Here is a 22,823-nt window from a genome sequence, read left to right on the forward strand (position 1 = left end):
AGAAGTTCATACGTACTAGGTTTTCTCCAGAATTTTCCCCAGAAGCTCTCCCGAGGATTTTCATAAATATTGCTGGGAAGATTACATACCACAAAACTATTCCTCCAAAAATATTTCTAAAATTATTCCAAGAAACCCTCTGTAAATTTCCACCAGTGATTTTATCCGATCATTCCGCTAGAAATGATCCGCCAGAAATTCCTTCAAGATTTTTTTGGGATATAATATTTCTGGACCTTTTAAGAGGATTTCTTCAGAAATTTCTCGGATTTTTAATTTTTTTTTGTCAAGAATTCCTCAGATCCTAATGTAGCAACTTCGTATTGGATACTCTTTAATTTTCTCCCATATTTCTAGTTTAAACTCCATTGAGGACTCCTCTGAACTTAATTCTGGCCTTTCTCAAGTCCTCTGACGATTTTTCCAAACGATATTTCCAAAGATGCCATTATGAACTCTTCCGAGGATTCTGTCGTTGATGTTTCCTAAAATCTTCTCCTTAATTTTCGAACAGTTATGTCTTTAATAGTTATTTCTATAGTAATATAATAAAATCTTTTTAAACGAAGACTTTCCTGAATCAATCTAAGAATCCACGTGAGATTATTCATACGAAATCGGGGAAGCTTTCCTTTGTAAATCTAGGAGGCGTTTTTTGGAAAATTTGGAAAAGGATTCTTTAAAAATTAGCTATTCCCTGAGCTTCATGTACAAAAATTCGGATTTTTTCCGAAGAATTTAAAAAAAATAAAAAAAAAATCTGGAAAAATTTCCTAGAGGCATAAGTGAACCATTTTTTGGGTAAATATTTTTCTTAACCGCAGGGGAAATTCTTTAAGAAGGTTTTGAAGCAATGCATACAAAAATGGATCCCTGAACAATGGGAAAATTGCGGGATATTTTTTTACTTTTTGATGTGAGGAGTGCACAAAAAAATGTTTGAATAATCCATTCTAGTGAAGTTTCCATAACGGGAATTCCATAAGATTATTTTGATGGAAACTTCTTGTGGGTTTCTCAAATTATTTTATGTTTGGGACCTTGTGAAATGTTAGTCGAGATTTTTTTACTGTTTTACATTTTTCACTAAAAATGTATCAATTATTTCCCAGGTATGTGAAATCATACCGTCTCGAATAACATTTGACAAAGTTAATTTTTTTCTTATTTCTTTTATTTTTTTTTTAATTCACTGTAACTTGAATATGGTTGGATGTAGGAAAAAAATATGGATAGGTTTGTCATTGGAACCTGCACGTTGAATCTATTTTTGATATCAATCATCTCAAAACTGTATCTTTCTGTTTTTTATCAAAATAATGAAAAATCAAAAATTAAAAAATAAATGTTAGACACATTTAACCACCCTCGGCTACTTGGCAAATTTTGAAGATGGAAGTCAGTTTTCCACAAAAAAAATCAAAGAATACGAATGTTAGGGTTTTTGAAAATTTGAAATTATTTGACATCTAACATAGATCTGAGAGTTATAGGAATTCATCTCAGATCTAATTTCAGATTTTTTTTCTAAAAGTACTTCAAAAATCCTCAAACTTCTTCGAAGACATAATTTGAATCCAACAAACCGTTTTCGAATTTTCTCACCATTTTATGCACTCTCTATATTTCGCCTATTTGATTGGGAGGTAACCTGATCAACATCGTGAAAGTAATTTCCCAACATCGTCCAAATATGCTGCATCTCATATCGTGCGGAGTCGATTCGGTTCGGACGAGATGATGTTTGCCCATCATGTTGTTGATTAAATGCGAAAACGTGCACTTCATAGGGGTACTGTTATTATCGTTGCAGAGCAAACCCTACATGTTGTTGGTTGCAACAACCAACCCCGCAAGCAAGAAGAATGTTTCACCCGTTCGAGTTCAGCTTGCTGGTTGCAACAGGGGGCGTTGTGTGAACCGAGGAGAAGTTTCGCTCCCCGACGACGACAGATCGACACCAAAACAGGTCAATTAATGTGAACTTTGGAGGAGAATAATAACGTGAAAAGTTGTTGGCTGTTGGCTGGCAGCTGAGTTATCTGGACCACTTTCAGTTAGGTACCTACATACATGTAAATTGGGTGTGTAGGTGTTCAACAAAAAGCGATCTGTTTAGTTAGTACACGCATTTTCTCTGGTTATTAGCTAGACGTGGGCCCGATTGATGGCTCATCTCGTGGTATAACGATATGTTATGCTGGTGATAGATGATGAGCTGCCGTTGAAGGGTTGAATGTGTGATAATGGGTCGGTGGATTTTATCGAATGTGTTGATGGGTGAGAAATGGGTTGAGGGTGAATTGATAGCATGTCATGTTGGAAAGATTTAAGGTGATTTTTTCGAAATATTCATCGCTGCGGTTATGCAACAAATGTTAGCCGTGCTTGGTCAACAATTCTCATCATAATCTCAACAGTTTTCTACAAATACTTCAACACGAAATTTGAGAAATTGATTAAACGGCTTCGTGACCATCCGACCACCCGCTGGGTGTTCTGTGTGTTGCGTTGCCAATTTCCTCGAGTTTCTTGGACATAGAGTATCTTCGTGCCTGACACAAGATATACACATGAAAATGGTCGTTGGCAGAGAAAGCTCTCAGCTAACCACTGTGTAAGACCTCATGCTGAGCTGAGAAACAGACTTTGTCTCAATTGGGACGTTACTTCAAGAAGTAGAAGAAGAAGTATTCTTTTGGCAATTTCTATCAGAATACATTCAACTTTTTTTTAGATTGTTTAGACAATTCTGTCGGTAATAAATTTGAGAATTTTCTCAGCAATTTCTTTGGGAAATTCTCTGACATTATCTTTGAAAAAGAAGTTTGATAGTTCATTTGGAAATTCATCAAACAATTCTTTTGGGTTTTTCTGCTGCAATACATTCGGCGTATTCTTCGCGATTTTTTTTTAATTCCTTTGGCAAATTCCTCAGTTATGCCTTTGAAATTTTAGGCGACATTGTCTGCAGGATTGTTTTCGGCAATTTTTTGGAACTCTTTCGGCACTTTTTCTAAAAATTGGTTTACTTCTCGAAATCGCCTCAAAAAATTTCTTGGTCCATCTTTTTTGAAGATTCATTCGGTAATCATTTTGAAAACTTCTTTGGACATTCTTTTGGAAACAGTTTCGGACGCTCCTTCCGGGATTGATTCGCTAATTCCTTCTTTAATTTGTGGGGAAATACTTCGGTAAATGCTTAGGTGACTTCTCCGGCAATTTCATTGGAAACTTCTTACTGGGGAAACTTTTTCGCCATTTTTTTTTGGCAATTACATACTTTAGAAATGTCATAGGCAGTTCCTTCAGAATTTTTAGAATTTCTGGAGATTTTTTTTTTATTTTTTTTTAATTGCAAATTTTTAAATGCTTCAGCAATAACACCAACAGAATTTTTGGGATTATTTGCACAACTTCTTTTGGAATTCGTTGGTATTCATTTGGCAATTTCTTCGATAATCCTTTTGATAATTAATTTGGCAGTGATTCCAGCAATTCTTTTATAAGTTTATTCTGTAATTCCAACGTGAACTCTCCAAGCAATTCATTCGTGACTTCTACAGTAATGGTTTGAGGAGTTTCCGCAGTAGTTTCTTTCAAAAATTGCTGCAAATTTACACAATAATTTTGACAATTTCATCAGCAATTCGTTGGAAAATCGGTTGGCAATTCATTTGGAAAATTCCAAAGAAATTGTTTTGGGAGCTTTTCCAAAAACCTCGTGTTAGGAATTTCAAACATAATTGCCTGAGAGTTTTTCAAATAAATAGTTGAATAATTTCTTGTTCAATTACCTAAAAGGCTTCCTAAGAAATTTTCGGAAAAAAATTGAAATAAGACTGTCGATGGATTTTCCAGAGAAGTTTCTGAAAGAATTTCCAGACGAATTACTGAAAAAAATATTCACAAAAGGATGGTAGAATTAATTCTCAAAAGTTTGCCAAAATATTTCCTCAAGCAATTACCGCGAAAAAGAACGAAAATCAATCAATGAAAATTTACCACATCAAATCGCGGTGATCTAACAATTTTCAAACCGCCTCGAAACAGTTAGCAAGGCATATTTTTTCTAATTTTCTTGATTTTTTTAATTAGCTGAGGAAAAAATATGCATATTTTTTTTCATTGGAATTCCAACTGCAATTCTTTTGTAAATAGAATCTGAGATTTGCCTGTGAAGTCTTTAGACGATATTTTCGTGACACTTCAGGAATAATTTTAGAAATTCAACAGTAGTTTCTACAAGAATGTATTTGGCAATTGCTTTAGACGTGCCTTCGAAAATTTCCTTGTTATTTCGCTAAAAAAACATTGATAGTTCATTAGTAAATTTCAAAGTAATTGTTTTGGGAATTCAGTTCGAATTTTCCTCAGCATATTTTTTTTAATTTCTTCAGAATTTATTCGTGTTGCCGGCTTTTTTCGAAATTTATTTGGCCAATTCGTCAAGTAATGGTTTTGCAATTTCTTCAGCATTACATTTAGGTTCTTCTATGGGAACATCTCTAACATTTTCTTTGAGAATGCTCTTGGCTATTCGTTTTGGAATTTCTATGTTTTTTTTTTGGAAAATTATTTTACAACGCGTTTACGCTGGCTTAGAGAATAGCTTTAAAAATAGACTCGGACATTTAATTTGCAAATATAATCGGAAATTCATGCGAAAATCGTTTGAAAGTACCAAAGGAATAGTGCATAGGAAATTTGCAAATAAATGGTCGACGTATTTGTTTACAAAATATCAAAGAGAAGAAATTTTCGGAGAAAATTTAAAAAAAGTTATCGAATGATTTTTCAAAGAAATTGCTAAAAGTATTTCGCAAGGAATTGCTCAACAAATTTCAGAAGAATTATCAAAGCAGTTCACGAAGAAATCGCCGAAGAAATTCTTAAAAACTTGCCGAAAGAATCCCTCATGGAATTACTGAAGTAGTTTTCAAATGAATTGCCCGCTTAAAACAAAGGATTAGCAGTGTTTAAATACAAATAAAATTGCCAAAGAAATTCTCAAAAAAGGATTTCCTGTCTATTAATTTGGAAATTTCTCCTGCAATTCTGAGAAACTTCTGAAGTTTTTACCAAGGGAACTTCTTCGCAAATCCGTTTGGAAACTTTCCGGAATATTTTTTAAATTCGTTCGGTATTTATTTTACAAATTTCATATGCAATTTCTTCGGAGTTTTCTTCGGGAATTTCTTCATTAATCATTTAGAGAATTTTTGAAGCTTTTTTTGAAAATTGCTTTAGTTATTCTTTTGGAATTTTTCGCACAGTTTCTTTGGGAATTTTTCAGCAATCCCTCCCGTTATTCCTTTGGCAATGCCTACAATAAGGCTTTTGGCAAATAATTAAGCAATTTCTCTGAATTGTTTTTCACAAATTTCTTTATCTATTCCATTTGGAAATCTTTTGGCAATATCTTTGGAGAATCTTTCGGTAATTCCTATGAAAATTCCTTCAGCAATTCTTTCGTGAATTAATTCTGTAATTCCTATGTGAAGTTTTAAGATATTTGCTATGTGACTTTTTCAGCAATGCTTTGAGGAATCCATACAGTGGTTTCTTCATGAATGTCTTTGGCAATTCCTACGAAAATTGCTTCAGATTTTTTTTTGTCAATTTCATTGGCAATTTGCTGGAAAATCGGTGGTAATTCATTTTGAAATTTCCTTCCGCAATTCCATCGGCATATTTTTCGGAAATTTCTTTGTGTAATCTTACAGATGTATTTGGAATTTTCAACGGCAACTTCTTGGAAGTTTTTAAGGCATTTTTTTTTTGAATTCTTGGCCAAATGAAGTCAAGAAACGGTTTTGCAATTCCTTCAGCATCTCCTTTGAAAATTTCTTTGGGAATGCCTTCGGCAATTGCATTAAGAAGTTCTAAGGGATTTTTTTTAATTAATTCTGTACCGCTTTTGTAAATGACATCGAGAATTACTTTGGAAATGCATTCGGCAATTCATTTGGGAATCGTAATTTCCTTTGAAATTCCTTTTAGAATTCGTTCAACAATTCCTGTTTGAAATTTCTGAATTTGACAGTTTAAAATGTCTGAAGAATGACCGAAATCGACAATTGCCTAAGAAATGGTAATTCCTTCAGCAGCAATACTAAAAGATTGTTTTTGGAATTATTTGCGCAGTTTCTTTTGTTTTTTTTTTTACCAGCAATCCCTTCCGCCTTTCTTTTGACGATTCATTCGGCCAATAATGCTTTGGGTAAATAATTTCGGCAATAACTCTGGAAATTTCCTTGCAACTTTCTTTATCAATCCCATTTAAAATTCCGTAGCCAATTTCCTTGAGAAATCTTCCGACGATTCCTTTGAAAATTCCTTCAGCAATTCTTTACTCAATTAACCCTGTAATTGCTATCTAAAGCCTATGGACGATTTCTTCGTAACTTTTTCAGTAATGATGTTAAGGACTCCTGCAGTAGTTTCTTTATAAATGTCTTCGGCAATTCCTTTGGAAGTTGTTTCGAAAATTTCACTTCTTAGAAAATTTTATCGCCAATTCGCTGGAAATTCGGAAATTCGGTTGATAATTCATTTGGAAGTTTCCAATGCATTTGTTTTGGTAATTCTTTCGGCATATTTTTTTTTTATTCATTCGGATCTTTGTACAATCTTAGAGGGAATTGACTTTGTGGGGTTTTGGTCACCGTTGATAGAACTCAACGAAAAAAATCAACAAATTTCGAAACATTAGAGGGATTTGTTTTGGAAATTTCTGTGGTAACTTCTTGAGAATCTTTCTCGTTTATTTTTTTTAATTCTTGGCCAAATGAACTCAAGAAATGGGTTTCCAATTTCTTCGGATTCTCCCTGAAAATTCCTTTGGGAACTTTTCATACAATTTCTTTGGAAACGCTTACGGAACTTCGGAATTTCTGAGATTTTTTTATCGAAAATTTCTCCTCCGACGTCTTTAAGGCGAAACTGGTCGCATTTCCTCATTTTTTGGTTGTTGATTTTTTATTAAGCAAGGGCGCAATATTTTCAAAATCGGGTTTCGTACACATTTAGAGGAAAGATCAAGGTATCACCTTATTTATTTTTCCTGGTGGAAAATGTTTTTCGTTTTTCCAAAAAAAAAACATTTTAAAGAAATTGTATTTAAAAATGTTTTTTTTTTTTTTGAGAAAATGGAAAACATTTTCCATTAGGAAAAAAATAAGGAAAGGTATCCTTTCTCAAAATGTGCACGAAACTTGATTTTGAAAATATTGCTTCGTTATTGAATGAAAATTCAAAAACCATAAATTCGAGAATTACTTTGGACATTGATTCGGCAATTCAAATTTCATATTTCTTCGTCAATGCATTTGAGAATCGTAATTCCTTTTGAAATTCGTTAAAGAATTCCTTCAACAACTTCAATTTGGAATTTCTAAATTTCCAAAGACGTAGTCTGTGCAATTTGCCAAGGAATGGCCAAAAAAATCGCAAAAGAATAATCAGAGAATTTGTGAAAGGAATTGCTAATTCAAATGAATGGCCGAAGAATATCTAGATGACTTACCGAAAAGGTTTGAATAAAATTTGAAAGGAAGTATCGAAGGATTTTCCAAAGAAAGTGCTGATCAAATTTCAAAAGAATCACCGAAGCAGTTCACAAAAAGGGATTGTCAAAGGAGTTCTCAAAAAAAAAAAGCTAAAGAAATCCCTAAACTAATTACCGAACCAATTTTCAGATTTGTCCACTGCAATACAATGGAAAAACAGACCAATCCCTGCAACTTTCCCTTCCCGAATTCCTTCGATAATGCAGAGTGTAGAGTTAGCCTAAGTTAAAAAAACACATAAATAATGAGTGTCTTCCTTTGGAAGTTGTGTGTGTGTGTATGTGTGTATATACAATCCATCGCCCACTGACCGGCAGTGCTTTTATGGAAGAAAAATGTCTGCGTCTATTGTTGATATATGCTGATATATATAGACGCAAATATTTTTAGTCCTGGAGATGGAAGGTGATAGCTCTACTGCACATCTTACGACCCATTTCGAGGTATGCCTTGACTCGCACGTGCATCCTGAGGTCGTCTTCTGCAACAGTAAGCCCCGCATTAATGGATTCAGGTATCAAATGGATATCTGCAATTCATTAACACTTCCTGAATCAAAAATTTGCATTTTTGTTTCTGGCATGTATTTAGTGTAGTAAATTTCATATATATGAATAAAGTGGTGCAAGGAAAGGTCTCACCGAGTTTCGCATAGTCTGCCAGTACTCTCAATTTTTCAACAACGATGGATGCAGCACATCAAAGGCTTGATCAGCGGCATCGGGACTCAGGCACATCCGGAATATATTACAAACGGTATTGATTTCACTACACAAGAAACGACGTGGAGGGAACAATCGAGCTGGCTTTACAGTAATTCGCGCATAAAAATTACTTTTTCACACGCGGAACAGATCGGGTGGCGTAGACCCTGCCATAGTAGCGGAATTGTCGAATCAAATTCACTGGATAGCATAGCACCACATAAATCGTCCAAAACCCCAATCAACCCCAATGCACAAAACTGGTTTAACTAAACTTCACAAACTCAAAAGCAGCGGCACATTTTTCACAAAAATCACTTCACCAAATGTTTTTCAAAATGTTTTCAGCAATGCAAAACCTCACCGGCTATTTGAACTTTTCTTCGGCCGAATTGAATTCAATTTCACGAAGAAGCGAAAAAACGTGACACAAAGCAACGACGCAGCGACCCGCGCACACGACCTGCTGCGATTATCAGGTCATATTCTGAGTGTCTTCCTTTGGAAGTTGTTTCGAAAATTTCATGGACAATTCGCTGAAAAATCGACTGGAAATGCATTTGGAAATTGCAGAAGAAATTGTTTTGAGAATTCCTTCGGCAATTCCTTCGGTGTTTTCTTTTTTTTTTTTTTGAAAATTCCTGTAGAACCTCACAGTGATTTTTTTTAATTTTCTGCGGTAATTGCTGTGAAATCTTTCTCGGCATTTTTTTTTTTTGGTATACATTTGACCAATTTGTTAAGAAATGGATATACAGTTTCTTCAGCATCTCTTCTGAAAATTCCTTTGGGAATTTCACAATTTCTTTGGAAAAGTCTTCGACAATTCCTCTAGGAGATTCCGAAGATTTTTTTTATTTTTTTTCTGCAACGGCTTTGAGAATGACTTCGAGAATTATTTTGGACATTGCTTCGCCAATTTCAAGTTTCTTCGACAACTCATTTGAAAACTGATTTTTTTTTATTTCTTTAAGAATTTCTAGATGAATAACCAAAAAGATTTCAAAGGAATTATCGAAGAAATTTTCGAAGAATTTTCCAGGGAATTTGCTGAAGGAATTCCCAAACTAGTTCTGAACAAATTTCAAAAAGGTAGTTCACAAATAAATTGCCGAAGGAATTTTCAATGGTAGAAATTCTTAAAAATGTTGTGGAAGAAATTTTTGAAGATATTGCCGAAACAATACCCAATGGAATTAATAAAGAAATTCAAAAAGAAATTGACGTTTCTTTCTAGAATTGAGGAGTTTCATAGGAATTACAAAAAAAATCTTCTAAATAAATTAACGAAGCATCTTCAAAGAAATTCTCAGAAAATTGCCGATGGAATTTTCACAGGAATAACGGAAATAAATCTCAAAAATATTTCAAAATGCATTACCGAGGGCATAATTTTGCAGTTTTATACATTCATACTTCTCACAATTGTCCTTGAAAACAATTCTTATGTGCACGTGACTATTTTCAAGCATTAATAGGAAGGGATTGCCAATATGAATGTTGAGTCCATTCCAGCAAAACAAATTTCCTGTATTATACATTATTTTATGTAGATGCATGGCAGTGGGCGAGTGCCACTAGGAATTACATGTTGACTCATTTAGCAGCTTTTAAATTTTCCAAGAAAAACTGTTTGCAGGAAATACTTTTGAAAACAGAATTAAAGTCGTGTGCATCCATTCAGCCAGATAAACAACACCACCAACGTGTCGAACTCGATCCATGGTAAAAAATAATTAAAACATAGTGAATCTATCATTACACCAGCAGCAGGCTGTCATAATCCTCCATCAGCGTGATCCTCCATCCTTCTCCGGGAACATAACCCCGACCCTGCTACCACTGGTTTGCGCATCTGTGGCTCGCGGTGCAATGTAAATGAGTTTAAAATTTAATTATTGTGCTTTTGCTTATTCTTGCATTCCGGCGCTCGCGGATTTACCATACATTGCACACTGGCACTGCACTGGGTCAACAGCATCTCAGTTACTCGTACTATTTTCCATCACAACCCGTAGTACTGAATCGGTATGAATTTTCCGCTGCTGGTTCACGGATCATCGGGAGAAAAAAAACTGTCATTGCAATATATTTGTGTAATTTGCATCAGTAGTTCTAGAAAGAATAGAAAAAATGCAGTTCTGCAATTACATAGGGGTTTTATCTAATTCCCGTCTATCAAAGCACCGACCAATAATAATTGAATTTATTCTTGCACATCGTCGAACGTCTCATGGCCAATTTGGTATGATATACTAAAAAGAATTACAATTTTCTTAATAATTGGAATGAAAAATTGTCCTTCGAATTCTGTTTCCGTCTAGTCCACGTCTATTTTGGGAACAATCTGAATTCAATTCCGGGCACACCTTCTACGTGACACTATGGTACATAGGATGGTCAAAAATTATGATATGACCGTAGATGTTTATTCGAGAAGTCGGTCAAATTCTTCGCAACCAAATCTAATCATGTATTAAAAGTACGATTGAGCAGGAAGTTTTAAATCGAGATGAATGCACCTTTAAACAGCGACCAAAATATTTCAATTAACATTTTTCAAACATTTTACGGACGGGATAAAGCGATTGATTTGATTATTTAGGAATATCTGGAATAATTGGCTATTTTCCGTCTGATGTGCCGGAAATTAGCGCAGATGACAAAGTAGTAGTTTTTTTTTTTTGAATAATTCAGTTTCATTTTTTATTTTTTTTTTTGTAGAGCAGATTTTTTTTTTTTTTTTGACTAGTGAATATTCAAACTTGAAATGTAGGATTTTTGAAAATTTATCTGAAAATACAGAATAATACGGTCATCTATGCTCATGCACATGCTCAATAAACAGTATAATACTGATTTCATCGAATAGAACCATAAAATCGCCCATTTTTATTTTTTTTATAAAGTAAATCTTTAAACAGCTTCACACTTCGCCGCCTTTCTCAAATGGGTGCATTTTTCTCATTTGCCTCCAATCAATACGCGAACTTCCCAAAGTATTCGGCGAGCAGCCGCCGCCGTCTGCTGTGCAACCACCCCAGCCAAGTTGGTAATGAATGATAATTGAATAATTTTTCGGCAAACGCGAAAATTATTCCATCATACACACACACCCGGGCCCGGACAAACAAAGGCGGCACACTTTCCGCGCACGAGTTGAAGAGGAGTACAATACTCGACTGACTCTACGTTGACGGCGGCGAGGGTGACTGCTTCTCGAGTGGTGATGCCGGAGGAGGTGCAGCTCGCACACCTGTTTGTCCGATTCGGGCTTCGGCGAATTATTTTTCGAAAAATAACAACAACAATAGAATTCACTTGCAAGCGGCCGCCCATGGGCGGTTTCTTGGAAGCGCTCTTAAGTCATTAGCAAAAATGCACTGCTTTTGTTGTTCTTTTGTGGGGAGATGCGAGAACAGAGGATTGCATTCTGCTGCACCACAGTTTACCCACGATCACTAATAATTTGCTTATGCAACCCTTGAATGGTACGCTACGCCTTTTGACGCCTTCAAATGCGAAATTTACAAAAATTTGACGAACAAATATCAGAAATTTCGTCTTACCCTTCTATTGGGTTTCTGCTTAAGCCCATGGAGAAGCTCTGAAAGCAAGGCTCAGATCTGTTCTTTCGAATAACATTAGTTTGGCACCTAATCGGTTGTTTTCCAACCAATTCAGATTTTAGAATTTTTTTATTGATTGATTCTTTTTTTTTTCATTTAGTATCTTGTTTAAGTATAATTTCCATCAAATTGAATCCCGGTGTTCTGTGTATTACATTACAATCGATGTATTACAAGTCTTAGTATATTGTATTTTTCATCAACTTATTTTATTTTATTTTATTTCAAGTTATTGTATTTTTTTTGTTTTTTATTTTTATTTTATTTCATTGTATTTTATTATATTTAATTTAATTTTATTTTATTTCACTTTATTTTATTTCATTCCGTTTTTATTTTGTTTAATTTAAAGGGTGATACGGTCAAAATTTGGTCACACAATTTGTTTCATAACTTGAGACTGCGTACACCAAAACAGCTGATTTTTGGACCAGTATTGGTAAATTATATGTAGCTTATACCATAAAATTTTCATCAAAATCGGTTTAGTATTTGCGGAGATATTGTGAATCCTGAAAACTGCAATTTTAAAATTTTGTACAAAGAGGATTAAAAAATAAGAACACATTTTTACTCTTTTTTTTATAGAACCAGAAATATGTAACCAATTTCAATGAAAACTTTTCTGTGTGTAAAGTATACATATCAAAATGTTGTGTAAAAATTTCATTCAATTTGATCCAGCCGTTACAAAGTTATATTTGTTTAGGTGGTCAAATTTTGTCAAGTCAAATTTTGGTCACACAATTTTTTTCATAACTTTAGATTGCGTACACCAAAACAGCTGATTTTTGGATCTGTAATGGTACATTATATGTAGCTTGTACCATAAAATTTTCATCAAAATCGGCCTAGTATTTGCGGAGATATTGTTGAACCCTGAGATCCGCAATTTTAAAATTTTGTGCAAAGAGGATTCACACATTTTTACTGTTTTATTTATAGAGCCAGAGATACTTAACCGATTTCAATGAAAATTTTTCTGTATGTGAAGTATGCATATCAAAATGTTGTGTAAAAATTTCATTCAATTTGATCCAGCCGTTACAAAGTTATATTTGCTTAAGTGGCACCCGGTCAGTTTTTTTCATATTCAAACTGCTACAACTTTGAAAGTATTCATACAAAATGGCTCAAAATTTGACTAAGAACGTATTTTCATAATAGCACTATACTGTAAAATTTTGATAAAAATCGGAGCAGTATTGGTAGTTCTATAATCAAAATTGTGCTTTATTTACCTTAAATTTCCGAAAATTTACTATGGAGCGCCTTTGTTCAAAATTTTAAAAAGGTAGGTCGATGGTTTTGTCTATATATCAACCAATACTCAATCGATTTTGATGAAAATTTTATGGTATAAGCTACATATGATGTAGCATTACTGGTCCAAAAATCAGCTGTTTTGGTGTACGCAGTCTAAAGTTATGAAAAAAATTGTGTGACAAAATTTTGACCGTATCACCCTTTATGTCATGTAATTTTGTTTTATTCAATACTAGATGTCCCAGAAAACGTAGTACTGCTTGCCTACTGTGTTTTTGACATGCAGCTCCTTAGAGATGTCCCCCGTCATTTAATTTGTATGGGAGCCCCCCTTTCCAGAGATAGGACAGGAGGAGTCTCACACTGTGCTTAGAACCTTCCCCGGCCTCAAAAACTTACGCATACAAAATTTCACGCCAATCGGTTCAGTAGTTTCCGAATCCATAAGAGTCAGACAGACAGACAGACAGAAATTCATTTTTATAAACATAGGGTAAATCGCCAATTATTGCACACCTCATAAGAAAACCATGAAGTGTGCAACAACTGACGAGTTTTTAATGTGTGCAATAATTGGCGATTTACCCTATATTTTGATTAATTTATTTGTTTTGTTTATTTTTTTTTTATTTTTTTTTTTATTTTTTATTTTTTATTTTTTTTTATTTTTTTTATTTTCATTTCAAAATGTTCTTGGGCCGACTGGGAATCTAACTCGTCTCCCTCAGCATGATCTTGTTTAATACCCATGCATTTGCCGCTTTGACTATATCTAGCCGTTTTCCAGATGTGTCGGGATTTCTAAATCTTCCAGTATAATGCATTGGAAACGTTTCATGACTTTCTGTAAGAATTTATCTTTGATTTCCTCCTGGCGTTCCCTGCTTCACCAAGGATGTTTCCAAGGAGCCTTAGCAGATTACTCTCGCAATTTTTCTGGCTATAATATTCCTTCCCAAATGCCTATAGGTTTTCATCCAGGGTTTCATTTCAAAATTTTCTTTTGTAATCTTTCCAAAAACTCATCAAGGATTCGTTCAGGGATTCCCAAAGGAATTCCACCAATGTTTCTCTACAAATTTGTCCCACGATTCTTCCAGTGATTCTATCTGGAACTCCTCCAAATATTCCTGCCGGGATTTCTCTCGGGTTTCCATCATGGATTCGTCTTGAGATTTTTCGAAGATTTCAGAATTCAGAATTTCTTCTTTGATTTCTCCTAAGATTCCCTGAGGCGCATTAAAAAAAGACGCTGACACCGTCTTCAAGCCAAGTTTCATCGCCCGGAACGGGAATCGAACCCTCACCCCACAGCATGGTGCGATTAGAAGCTTGGTGACCCTAACCGCACGGCTACGAGGCTCCATTATGGATCCTTCCAGAAATTTCTTCAAAGATTCTTCCCGGTAATCTTCTATTATTTTTTTTTCAGGGTTTTGCTTAAAGTAACCTATTGCGAGATTCCTTCTTTCTAGCGTTCCTTGATGGATCCCTCCAGAGATTTTTTTTAGAGATTTACTCGGAAATTCACCAGAAACGTTTACAAGGATTCCACCAAGGATAAATCTTTTCGTTCCTCCAAGAGCTCCCCGTGATTCATTCAGAGGTTTCTCCTCTGAATTCCACAAACATTTCGTTAGGGATTACTCCAAGAAATATTTCCAAAATTTCTTCAGTAATTCATCAGTACTCCCTGGAGTTTCCTACTTAGGAATATTCAATGATAAACACGTGGGAATAAGGAATTTTGCCTGATTGTTTTAGTGAGTCTTCAAAAGATTTCTCCAGAATCTTGCGGTATGCCTTCAGGTTTTCTTCTTTCATGAATTTTTTCAGAATTTATCCAGGGCTTCCTCCCAGCAGTCCCTCAGGGGTATCTCCGGGATGCCCTATGATTTTTTATCAGAAAATCTGGGATTCTCTCTAAAGATGCTTGTTAATATCATCTAGGGATTCCAATATGAATCATGACTTTATGGTATCGAGTGCACTTTCAGCGTAGGTTATACTTCCGCTATCGGTGTGAGAAATTGATCCCGCTCTTGGAGTCTGCTTCAATTATGTGTCTCATCAATTTGGCCTTGACTTTTGCAGGAATTGCCCGAGGAAAAGAAGAATGAGGAGGAGACTTAATATAGAAGAAGATGAGCTCTTACCTCTGCTAAGCCTATTTTTAGTACACCATGATACCACCTGCCATGCTTTCTTATTTGTATATTTATTTATTCGTTTCATTTAAATTAATTCTTAGTTCTGTTTTGTTTTATTTTATTTTATCTTATTTATAAGTTTTGCATTCTAATTTTGTTTTATTTTATGTTTACTTGTTTTGTTTTATTTTTATATATTACATATTTTATTTTTTATTTTAAACTGATACAAACATTTTTTTTTATGTCCGACACGAGGAGGCAGGATAAAAATAAAAAAGGATTTTTTTTTAATTATTCTTATTTGTGAATTTTAACTACAGCTAATTCTTCACACAAATAAGAAATGAAAATTGAAAAATAAATAATTAAAGATTATAAAATTATACACCATTGAAAAAATATGTTTTCTATTGAAATTGCAGTCATGAGTAGTTTTTTTTTTTCTTAAATAGTTTTTTTTTTTTTATTTTGAAAGGGAGAGTAACATAGAACAATTTAAATATTTACATCGGTCTTACTAAATTTTGTAATGAATTATTTTCCTTTGCTTAATTTTATTTTATTTTGATATATTTTATATTATTCTACTTTTAAGTTTATTTTTTTTATTGGTTTTTTGTTATTCTATTTTATTTTATTTGAGTTGATTATTATCATGATGCTAAGTCTCGAATACAAAGTGCTCCCGTCATCCATAGCACACATTGGAATTTAAAAGAAAGCATTATTGAAACCACTTTACCTCGGTGGCGTTTAAGTTAGAGCTTAGGAAAGAATCCGTTCTGAATGAAATGGTCAACGTGATTTACCTTTATTTTGTTTTCGTTGGTATTAAGGCGAAACTGGAAGCATTTCCTCATTTTTTTGGTTTTTGATTTTTAATAAAATAACTAAGCAATATTTTCAAAATCGGTTTTCGTACATATGTAGAGTATAGATCAAGGTATCTCCTGAATTTTTCCCTGATGGAAAAAGTTTTTCGTTTTTGCAGAAACCATTTTTTGTGCAATTTTGTTTAAAAATGGTTTATGCAAAAACGAAAAACTTTTACCACCAGGGAGAAATTCAGGAGATACCTTGATCTATACTCTACATGTGTACGAAAACCGATTTTGAAAATATTGCTTCATTATTTTATTAAAAATCAAAAACCAAAAAGTGAGGAAACGGATCCAGTTTCGCCTCAATTGAACTTTCAGCGCAGTGCAATTCTGGCTGGTTAATGAGATGTGACTTATTTTTCAAAAATTGTTGAAACTTACAATTCGTATGCTTTCCTAGATATCAACCACATAAAAAGAGAAACCAATTCTCTCCAGTTAGCTTTATGGATAAGGCTTCGGATTGCCAATTCGGAGACGGCGGGTTCGATTCCCGTTCCGGTCGAGAACGTTTCTCGACTTCCCTGGGCATAGTGTATCACTGTCCTTGCCTCACAATATATAAATTTATGCAATGGCAGGCAATGAAAGCCCTCCAATCAATAACTGTGAAAGTGCTCAAAGAGCACTAAGTTGACGATAAGGCAAGCAAAGTTCCAGTGGGAACGTGGAGCCATAAAAAGAAGAGGAAGAAGAAGAAAGATATAAACTTTGGAGTTTGTGCCAAAAATATTGAGATTTAGAGGTGGCACAAACGCCAAAGTTTAATTTACGAGTAATAAAAAAATGCATTCACTTTAAGTGTCATAATTTTCTCAATTTTCAACAGATTTTCATTTTTTTCAATCTTTTCCAAATTGTTGTTCGAATAATGTTGTAGTACATAACATTTTTCGAAAAGTACGTCAAATATGAGTAATTTATGTTTTTTTTCCAAAAAAAAATATAACATTAGCGCTCGATAACTTTTCAACTGCATGACCAATTTCAAAAATATTTGCGTGATATTGCAGATATTTTTGTTGCCTAAATATATCCTGAACAAAGTATTCGTTGAAGTATTCATTTTTATGATATTTTTAATCGAAAACTCTCAAAACATGCTTGACAAACTTGTATTTATCTGTTGATGTTTTGGACGATTTTATTGGAAGTTTATTTTTAAAATCAGATACTTAGCATCATATTTAGAGATATGGAGCACAGTGGAGGATTTAAAAAAAAATCTTTTATTTTGAACACATTTTTTTTTAATTCAAAACACTCCAAAATTTGAAATTTAAGTCTTTCATATTATTAGTTACATTATTATTCAGAATATTTTTTTCATTTTAAGACTAAAACTATGCATGAAAACAATTATGCCGACATTCTCATTCTTCTATATTTTTCCATTCTCATTTTTCTATATTTTTCCATGTTGTAATTGTTTTCTAAAGATACAGTTAATTTAACATATTTAGGTAACAAAAATATCTGCAAAAGCACGCTTAAATATTTAAAATTGGTCAAGCAGTTAAAAAGTTATCAAGCCCTAAAGTTGAAATCATTTGTAAACAGAAGAAAAATAAAAGAAATGTTAAAAAACTCATATTTTGCGCCTCTCTAGAAAATGTTCTACAAGTTTATTCGAAAATCAATTTGAAAGAGATTCGTAAGAAAATATTGAAAATCGGTTGAAAATTGAGAAAGTTATAGCACTTAAGGCGAATCTAAGTGCATTTGCTAATATAAGGATCAAGGTATCTTCTGATTTTTTCCAGGTGGAAAATGTTTTTCACTTTTGCAAAACCTATTTCTAAACAAAAATTCAATAAAAATGGTTTTACAAAACTGAAAAACATTTTCCACAAATAATATAACGTTAGGTACCTTAGAGTTCAGGACTTCAGGTCTACACTCGTGACAGTATCCATATCTGTTATACTGAGTACTGCTGCATAATCAACCGCAGTTACTGAAGCAATCTGAAGCCTACTAGCTTAGTTATTATAAACCTTTGGGAAATTCAGGGTCGTCCAAACTGTTCTATAATGAAGTCGTTCAAATCTACAAGAAAAACTTTATGTGTTTTCACCATAAATAATAGTATTGCATAATCTGCTGGGATCAGCGAAGCTCTTGAAATCTCAAATGTCATTTAGAGACACTGCAGGGAATGTTCAAGGTCAGCCAAACTATCTTTGAATTCATAACTTCAGGTCTACACTCGTAACATCAGCTATATCTGACATACTGAGTACCGTTTCATGATCAATCGCGGTGACTGGACCAACCTGAAGTCTACTATATATTATTATGAACCTTCAGGACATTGAGGGTCGTCCAAACTATTCTGAAATTTAGCTCTTAATAGTAACAGTAGTTATTCTCACAATGAGCTTTGTGCTGTAATCTGTAATCCCCCTGGCATATCATGAGTCATTTCAAGATAGCTTTGAGATATTTCAGATCAACAACACTACTCCGGAGACCATAGGTCTTCAGGTCTTCAGGTCTACACTTGTGATAATAGCTTTTGCCACTACGTTAAGAAGTGTTACATAATCCACTGTACATACCAAAGCTGTTAGAGGAACAATAACCGTTGTAATATATTTTTGGGATATTATGGGCTTCCTTACTGTTATGAAGCTAAGTTGATAAAAACAATCCCAACAAACATTAATACTGTACAATAGATAAATAAACTGCTCTTTAGGTTGATTTTAAAAATTTTAGCTGCATAAGCTGTTGCTCAGCTATCATTGTTACTTGGGACTACTGTATCTTTCAGAAGACTTACTGGACATGATAGATTACAAATCGTAGCTTTGAATAATGAAAGAAGTTACCGTTACACTTCTAGACTTTAGGATCTAAACTCAAGAACAGTTTGGATGACCTAGGATATCCCGATTGATCAGATATTGTCTATTAACCTTTTAGAAGACATACTGGACATGATAGATTCTACCGAAAAATAATAAAAAAATCGAAGGGTAGTGTTTTTGGAAAAATGAAATTATATGACGTCTAACATCGATCGGCGATGAATGTTACGCTGAGTGTATTTTTATTTCTAAAAGTAATTAAAATATCTTCAAACATCTACAAAGACATCATTTCTATCCAAAAACAAAACGTTTTTGAATTATATTTTTTGTAGAAGAAAATTAAGTATATCTAAACGCAAAATTAGGTGAGGAAAAATGTTTATGTGTTGATGCAAAAGTAAATGGTTCACGAGTCAAAAATGGCAATATTGTTCGTGTTTTGGTCTGGAAATGCTCTATCGCTACCACTCCACAATTTGCTTTTCTACGAACTATCTTGCAATCCAGCTGCCCTGCCCAAACCATCGCCCTTTAATGCTCGATTGCACCCACCAAATGAAGCCACTTTCCACTGCTGCTGTTCTCCATGCGTCGTCGTCGTCATCGCTACCAGGGGGATGCTTATCAATTGTTCGCCTTGCTAAATTGTGAAGGTATTTTCCATCTTTGCTGCTGTATCGCGCGTAATGCAACCTGTGCTTGTTGAAGACAGGTTAATTGTCCTCATGCAGCACTCCACCGCCTCCTGTTTAACAATTGAGCGTGTAACAACCCATGTGTACCAACTGGGTGGTATGGTGTTGCCTCAGAGAATGTGCGTTGAACAACTTGCTTCCATTGTTGTTAGATTTGCAACGCCAATATCTAGGTACACTACCTCTACATGAGATGTGACCGGGCTAACTACAACATAATTGGATTAACATTGTCTCGCGTCGTCGCAGTCGTCGTCGCAGTCCCGAGACTCCGCACCTCTGACATAACTCTAATGAAAACTAATGAAAGTCGTCGCATCTCATCGCATCGGGAGGTCGCGCCCGATATGATGCTGGCTGGTGGTGGTACAAAGGGTACCTCTTTTGCAAGCCTTTGTTACCGACCGGCGGGCGCGGCGACTGTATGATCACAAATTAGTGCTTTATGTGAACGCCAATACGAAACCTGATATGCGCGCAGAATGTGGCATTTAATGACCGCGCGTCTATTGCATAAATTAGTGCGCGCTTTCAGGGCGTCCAAGAGAGAGATGCTGATTGGGGAACCTCGTCATACCTAGTAGATATCATGGGTTGGTGAGAACCTGTGTCGAGCACCTGTTTGGTCGCGTCGTCGTCTGCCAACACTACCTAGTACCTATGTTTGATTGCTCAAATATCGAATGGGGGCGATGTGGAAATTAACCTAATGAGTGATGTTCATGCGCGGTTTTGTTTGCGATTAGAAATTCAACACGAATGCGATGATGAAGATGATGGTTTGCCATTGTGATATACTAATTAGGTTTGTTTTTCTCCGGGTCTTTGTTCTTGTTGCAGATGACGGAGGACGTTGCGCGGAAGAAAAGCGAATACCAGAAGCACCTGGAGTACTACAAGATGCTGCGGGGGCGATTCGAGGAGATCATCAAATGTAAGTATTGACGGTGGAAAACAGATAATCATTTTTGATAATTATTCATACAAATCATCAGTGAATATTTTCTTGGTCTATGTGAGCTATCGTTGCAAAACTAATTCTAAGTTATCACATAACTTCTACAATCTACATTAACATCAATGCATTTACTTACTAACATTCAGTCCTGAGCACCAGCAATGGTGGTGCAGAGGTTCGAAACGAATGATCTCCCTCCTGGGCGATTGCCCTCGTCGCCTTGACCTGTGGTCAGGTCAAATTTCTGTCGACTTCTTTTATTTCCTTGTTGAGGCTGCGCCGCCTGAGCCTCTGAGCCTGCCTCTGCGGAGAGTGTAGCCAACCCACCCACACTTTCGCTCCAGAATTTCTGCCGCTATCCGCTTTTGATTACATCGACGATGGAACTCCACGCAATCAGTGAAGTACTAGATTGAAAGTAGTGAGCTGGATTTTCGGAATAAAATGAAGCAAACAGCGTTGGTATATGATTTCTTGCCTAATTTGCTGCTGTTTGAGCAGAAGTTTGGGTAACTGTGATGTTGTATTATTATTTATTGCAACTCCAACAACACAGTTATCCAAAATTTTGCTCAAACAACATCAAATTAGGCAAGAAATCATAATACCCATGCAGTTCGCACCATTTCATTACAGAAATGGAGAATTGATCATCTCACCATACAAAAATCCGGCTCACTACTTTCAATCTAGTACTTCACTGATTGCATCCTATTGTGAAGCCACCATGCACGAATTACATACCGCAGGCATCTATTGGTGAAGACCTGCAGCCGTTGCGTGTTCTCCACTGATACACACCAGGTTTCACTGGCGTATAGAAGCACAGATTTCACGTTGGAGTTGAAAATTCGGATTTTGGTGCGTCGGCTAATCTGGTTGCTTTTCCATACATTTCTTAAACTCGCAAAAGCAGCCCACGCCTTCTTGATCCGTGCACCTATGTCGATCTTGGTGCCGCCATCGGCCGCCATTTGGCTACCAAGATATTGGAAGCTTTCAACATTTTCCACTGATTGCCCAGTTACCATAAAGCTGGAAGGGTTGATCGCGTTTACCTACATCCAACGATTTGGTCTAGTTGACGTTGATGGTAAGACCTGCCGCTGAGGAGCGATTGGCAAGATCATCGTGCTTGCTCTGCATATCAGAGCGCCGGCCGTTGAGCTAGGAGAGCAACGTCATCAGCCAGTTCGAAGTCATTTAGGTGCTCCATGGTAATGGGTTGCCACAGCAATCCATGATTTGGTTCACGGTCAATAGCACCAACCAGGATCTCGTCGATAACGATGAGGAACAGTAGCGGTGATAGTATACATACTTGCCTCACTCCAGCAACGACCCGGATGGGATCGGACAAAACACCGTTGTGCAGTACTCTGCACGAAAATGCTCTGTACTGTGCTTTAATGAGGCCGATGATTTTCTCAGGGAGACCCTCGCGCCTGAGGGCTTCCCACATGTTTCCGTGATTGAGACGGTCGAAAGCTTTTTCGTAATCAATAACCACCAGGTAGCGAGACTCTTGGAATTCATTGATTTGCTCCAAGATGATACGGAGCGTGACAATATGGTCCATACAGGATCGTCCGACATGGAATCCTGCTCGCTGCCGTTGGAGAGTTGCGTCAATCTTTTCCTGTATCCGGTTTAGGATCACTTTGCAGAGGACTTTGAGAACGATACACAGTAACATGATACAATGTGGTCGGACGCAATGTCGACGCTACATTTGTTCCGCACATCAAGAAGGCTCCGTCTCCATTTTCGGCTGATGCAGATGTGGTTGATTTGATTTCCCGTGACGCCATCACGGGAAACCCATGTCACTTTGTGCACTGGTCTATGAGGAAAGAGCGATCCCCCAATCACCATATCATTGTTGCCACAAAACTCTGCAAATAGCTCTCCGTTTTCGCTCACTTCCGAGTTGTCGGAACCAAGCTTTGCGTTTAAGTCGCCCATGAGGATCTTGATATCACCTTTAGGAGTCTTGTCCACGACAGCATTCAGTTGACGGTAAAAGTTATCTTTATCTTGCAATTCGGCAGCATCGGCTGGCGCGTAACACTGGATCATGGTAAGGTTTCGAACCCGTGTTCTGAAACTGGCTACATATATCCTCTCATTAATAGGTTCCCACCTCATGA

At 35.6% G+C, this 22,823-nt stretch overlaps 1 protein-coding gene across 8 annotated transcripts in view; it reads left to right on the forward strand.

The window, feature by feature from the left end:
- Positions 1 to 22,823, forward strand: part of LOC109411496 (tyrosine-protein kinase Fer) — a 228,198-nt gene that overhangs the window by 159,929 nt on the left and 45,446 nt on the right. For all 8 annotated transcript variants that reach the window (XM_062847237.1, XM_062847236.1, XM_062847239.1 and 5 more), the window contains one exon: positions 20,556 to 20,649. In XM_062847237.1, the coding sequence (XP_062703221.1) occupies positions 20,556 to 20,649 (94 nt within the window). The remainder of the gene's footprint in view (positions 1 to 20,555; positions 20,650 to 22,823) is intronic.

Source organism: Aedes albopictus, chromosome 1 (assembly GCF_035046485.1).
Source record: "Aedes albopictus strain Foshan chromosome 1, AalbF5, whole genome shotgun sequence".
Classification (NCBI taxonomy): domain Eukaryota; kingdom Metazoa; phylum Arthropoda; class Insecta; order Diptera; family Culicidae; genus Aedes; species Aedes albopictus.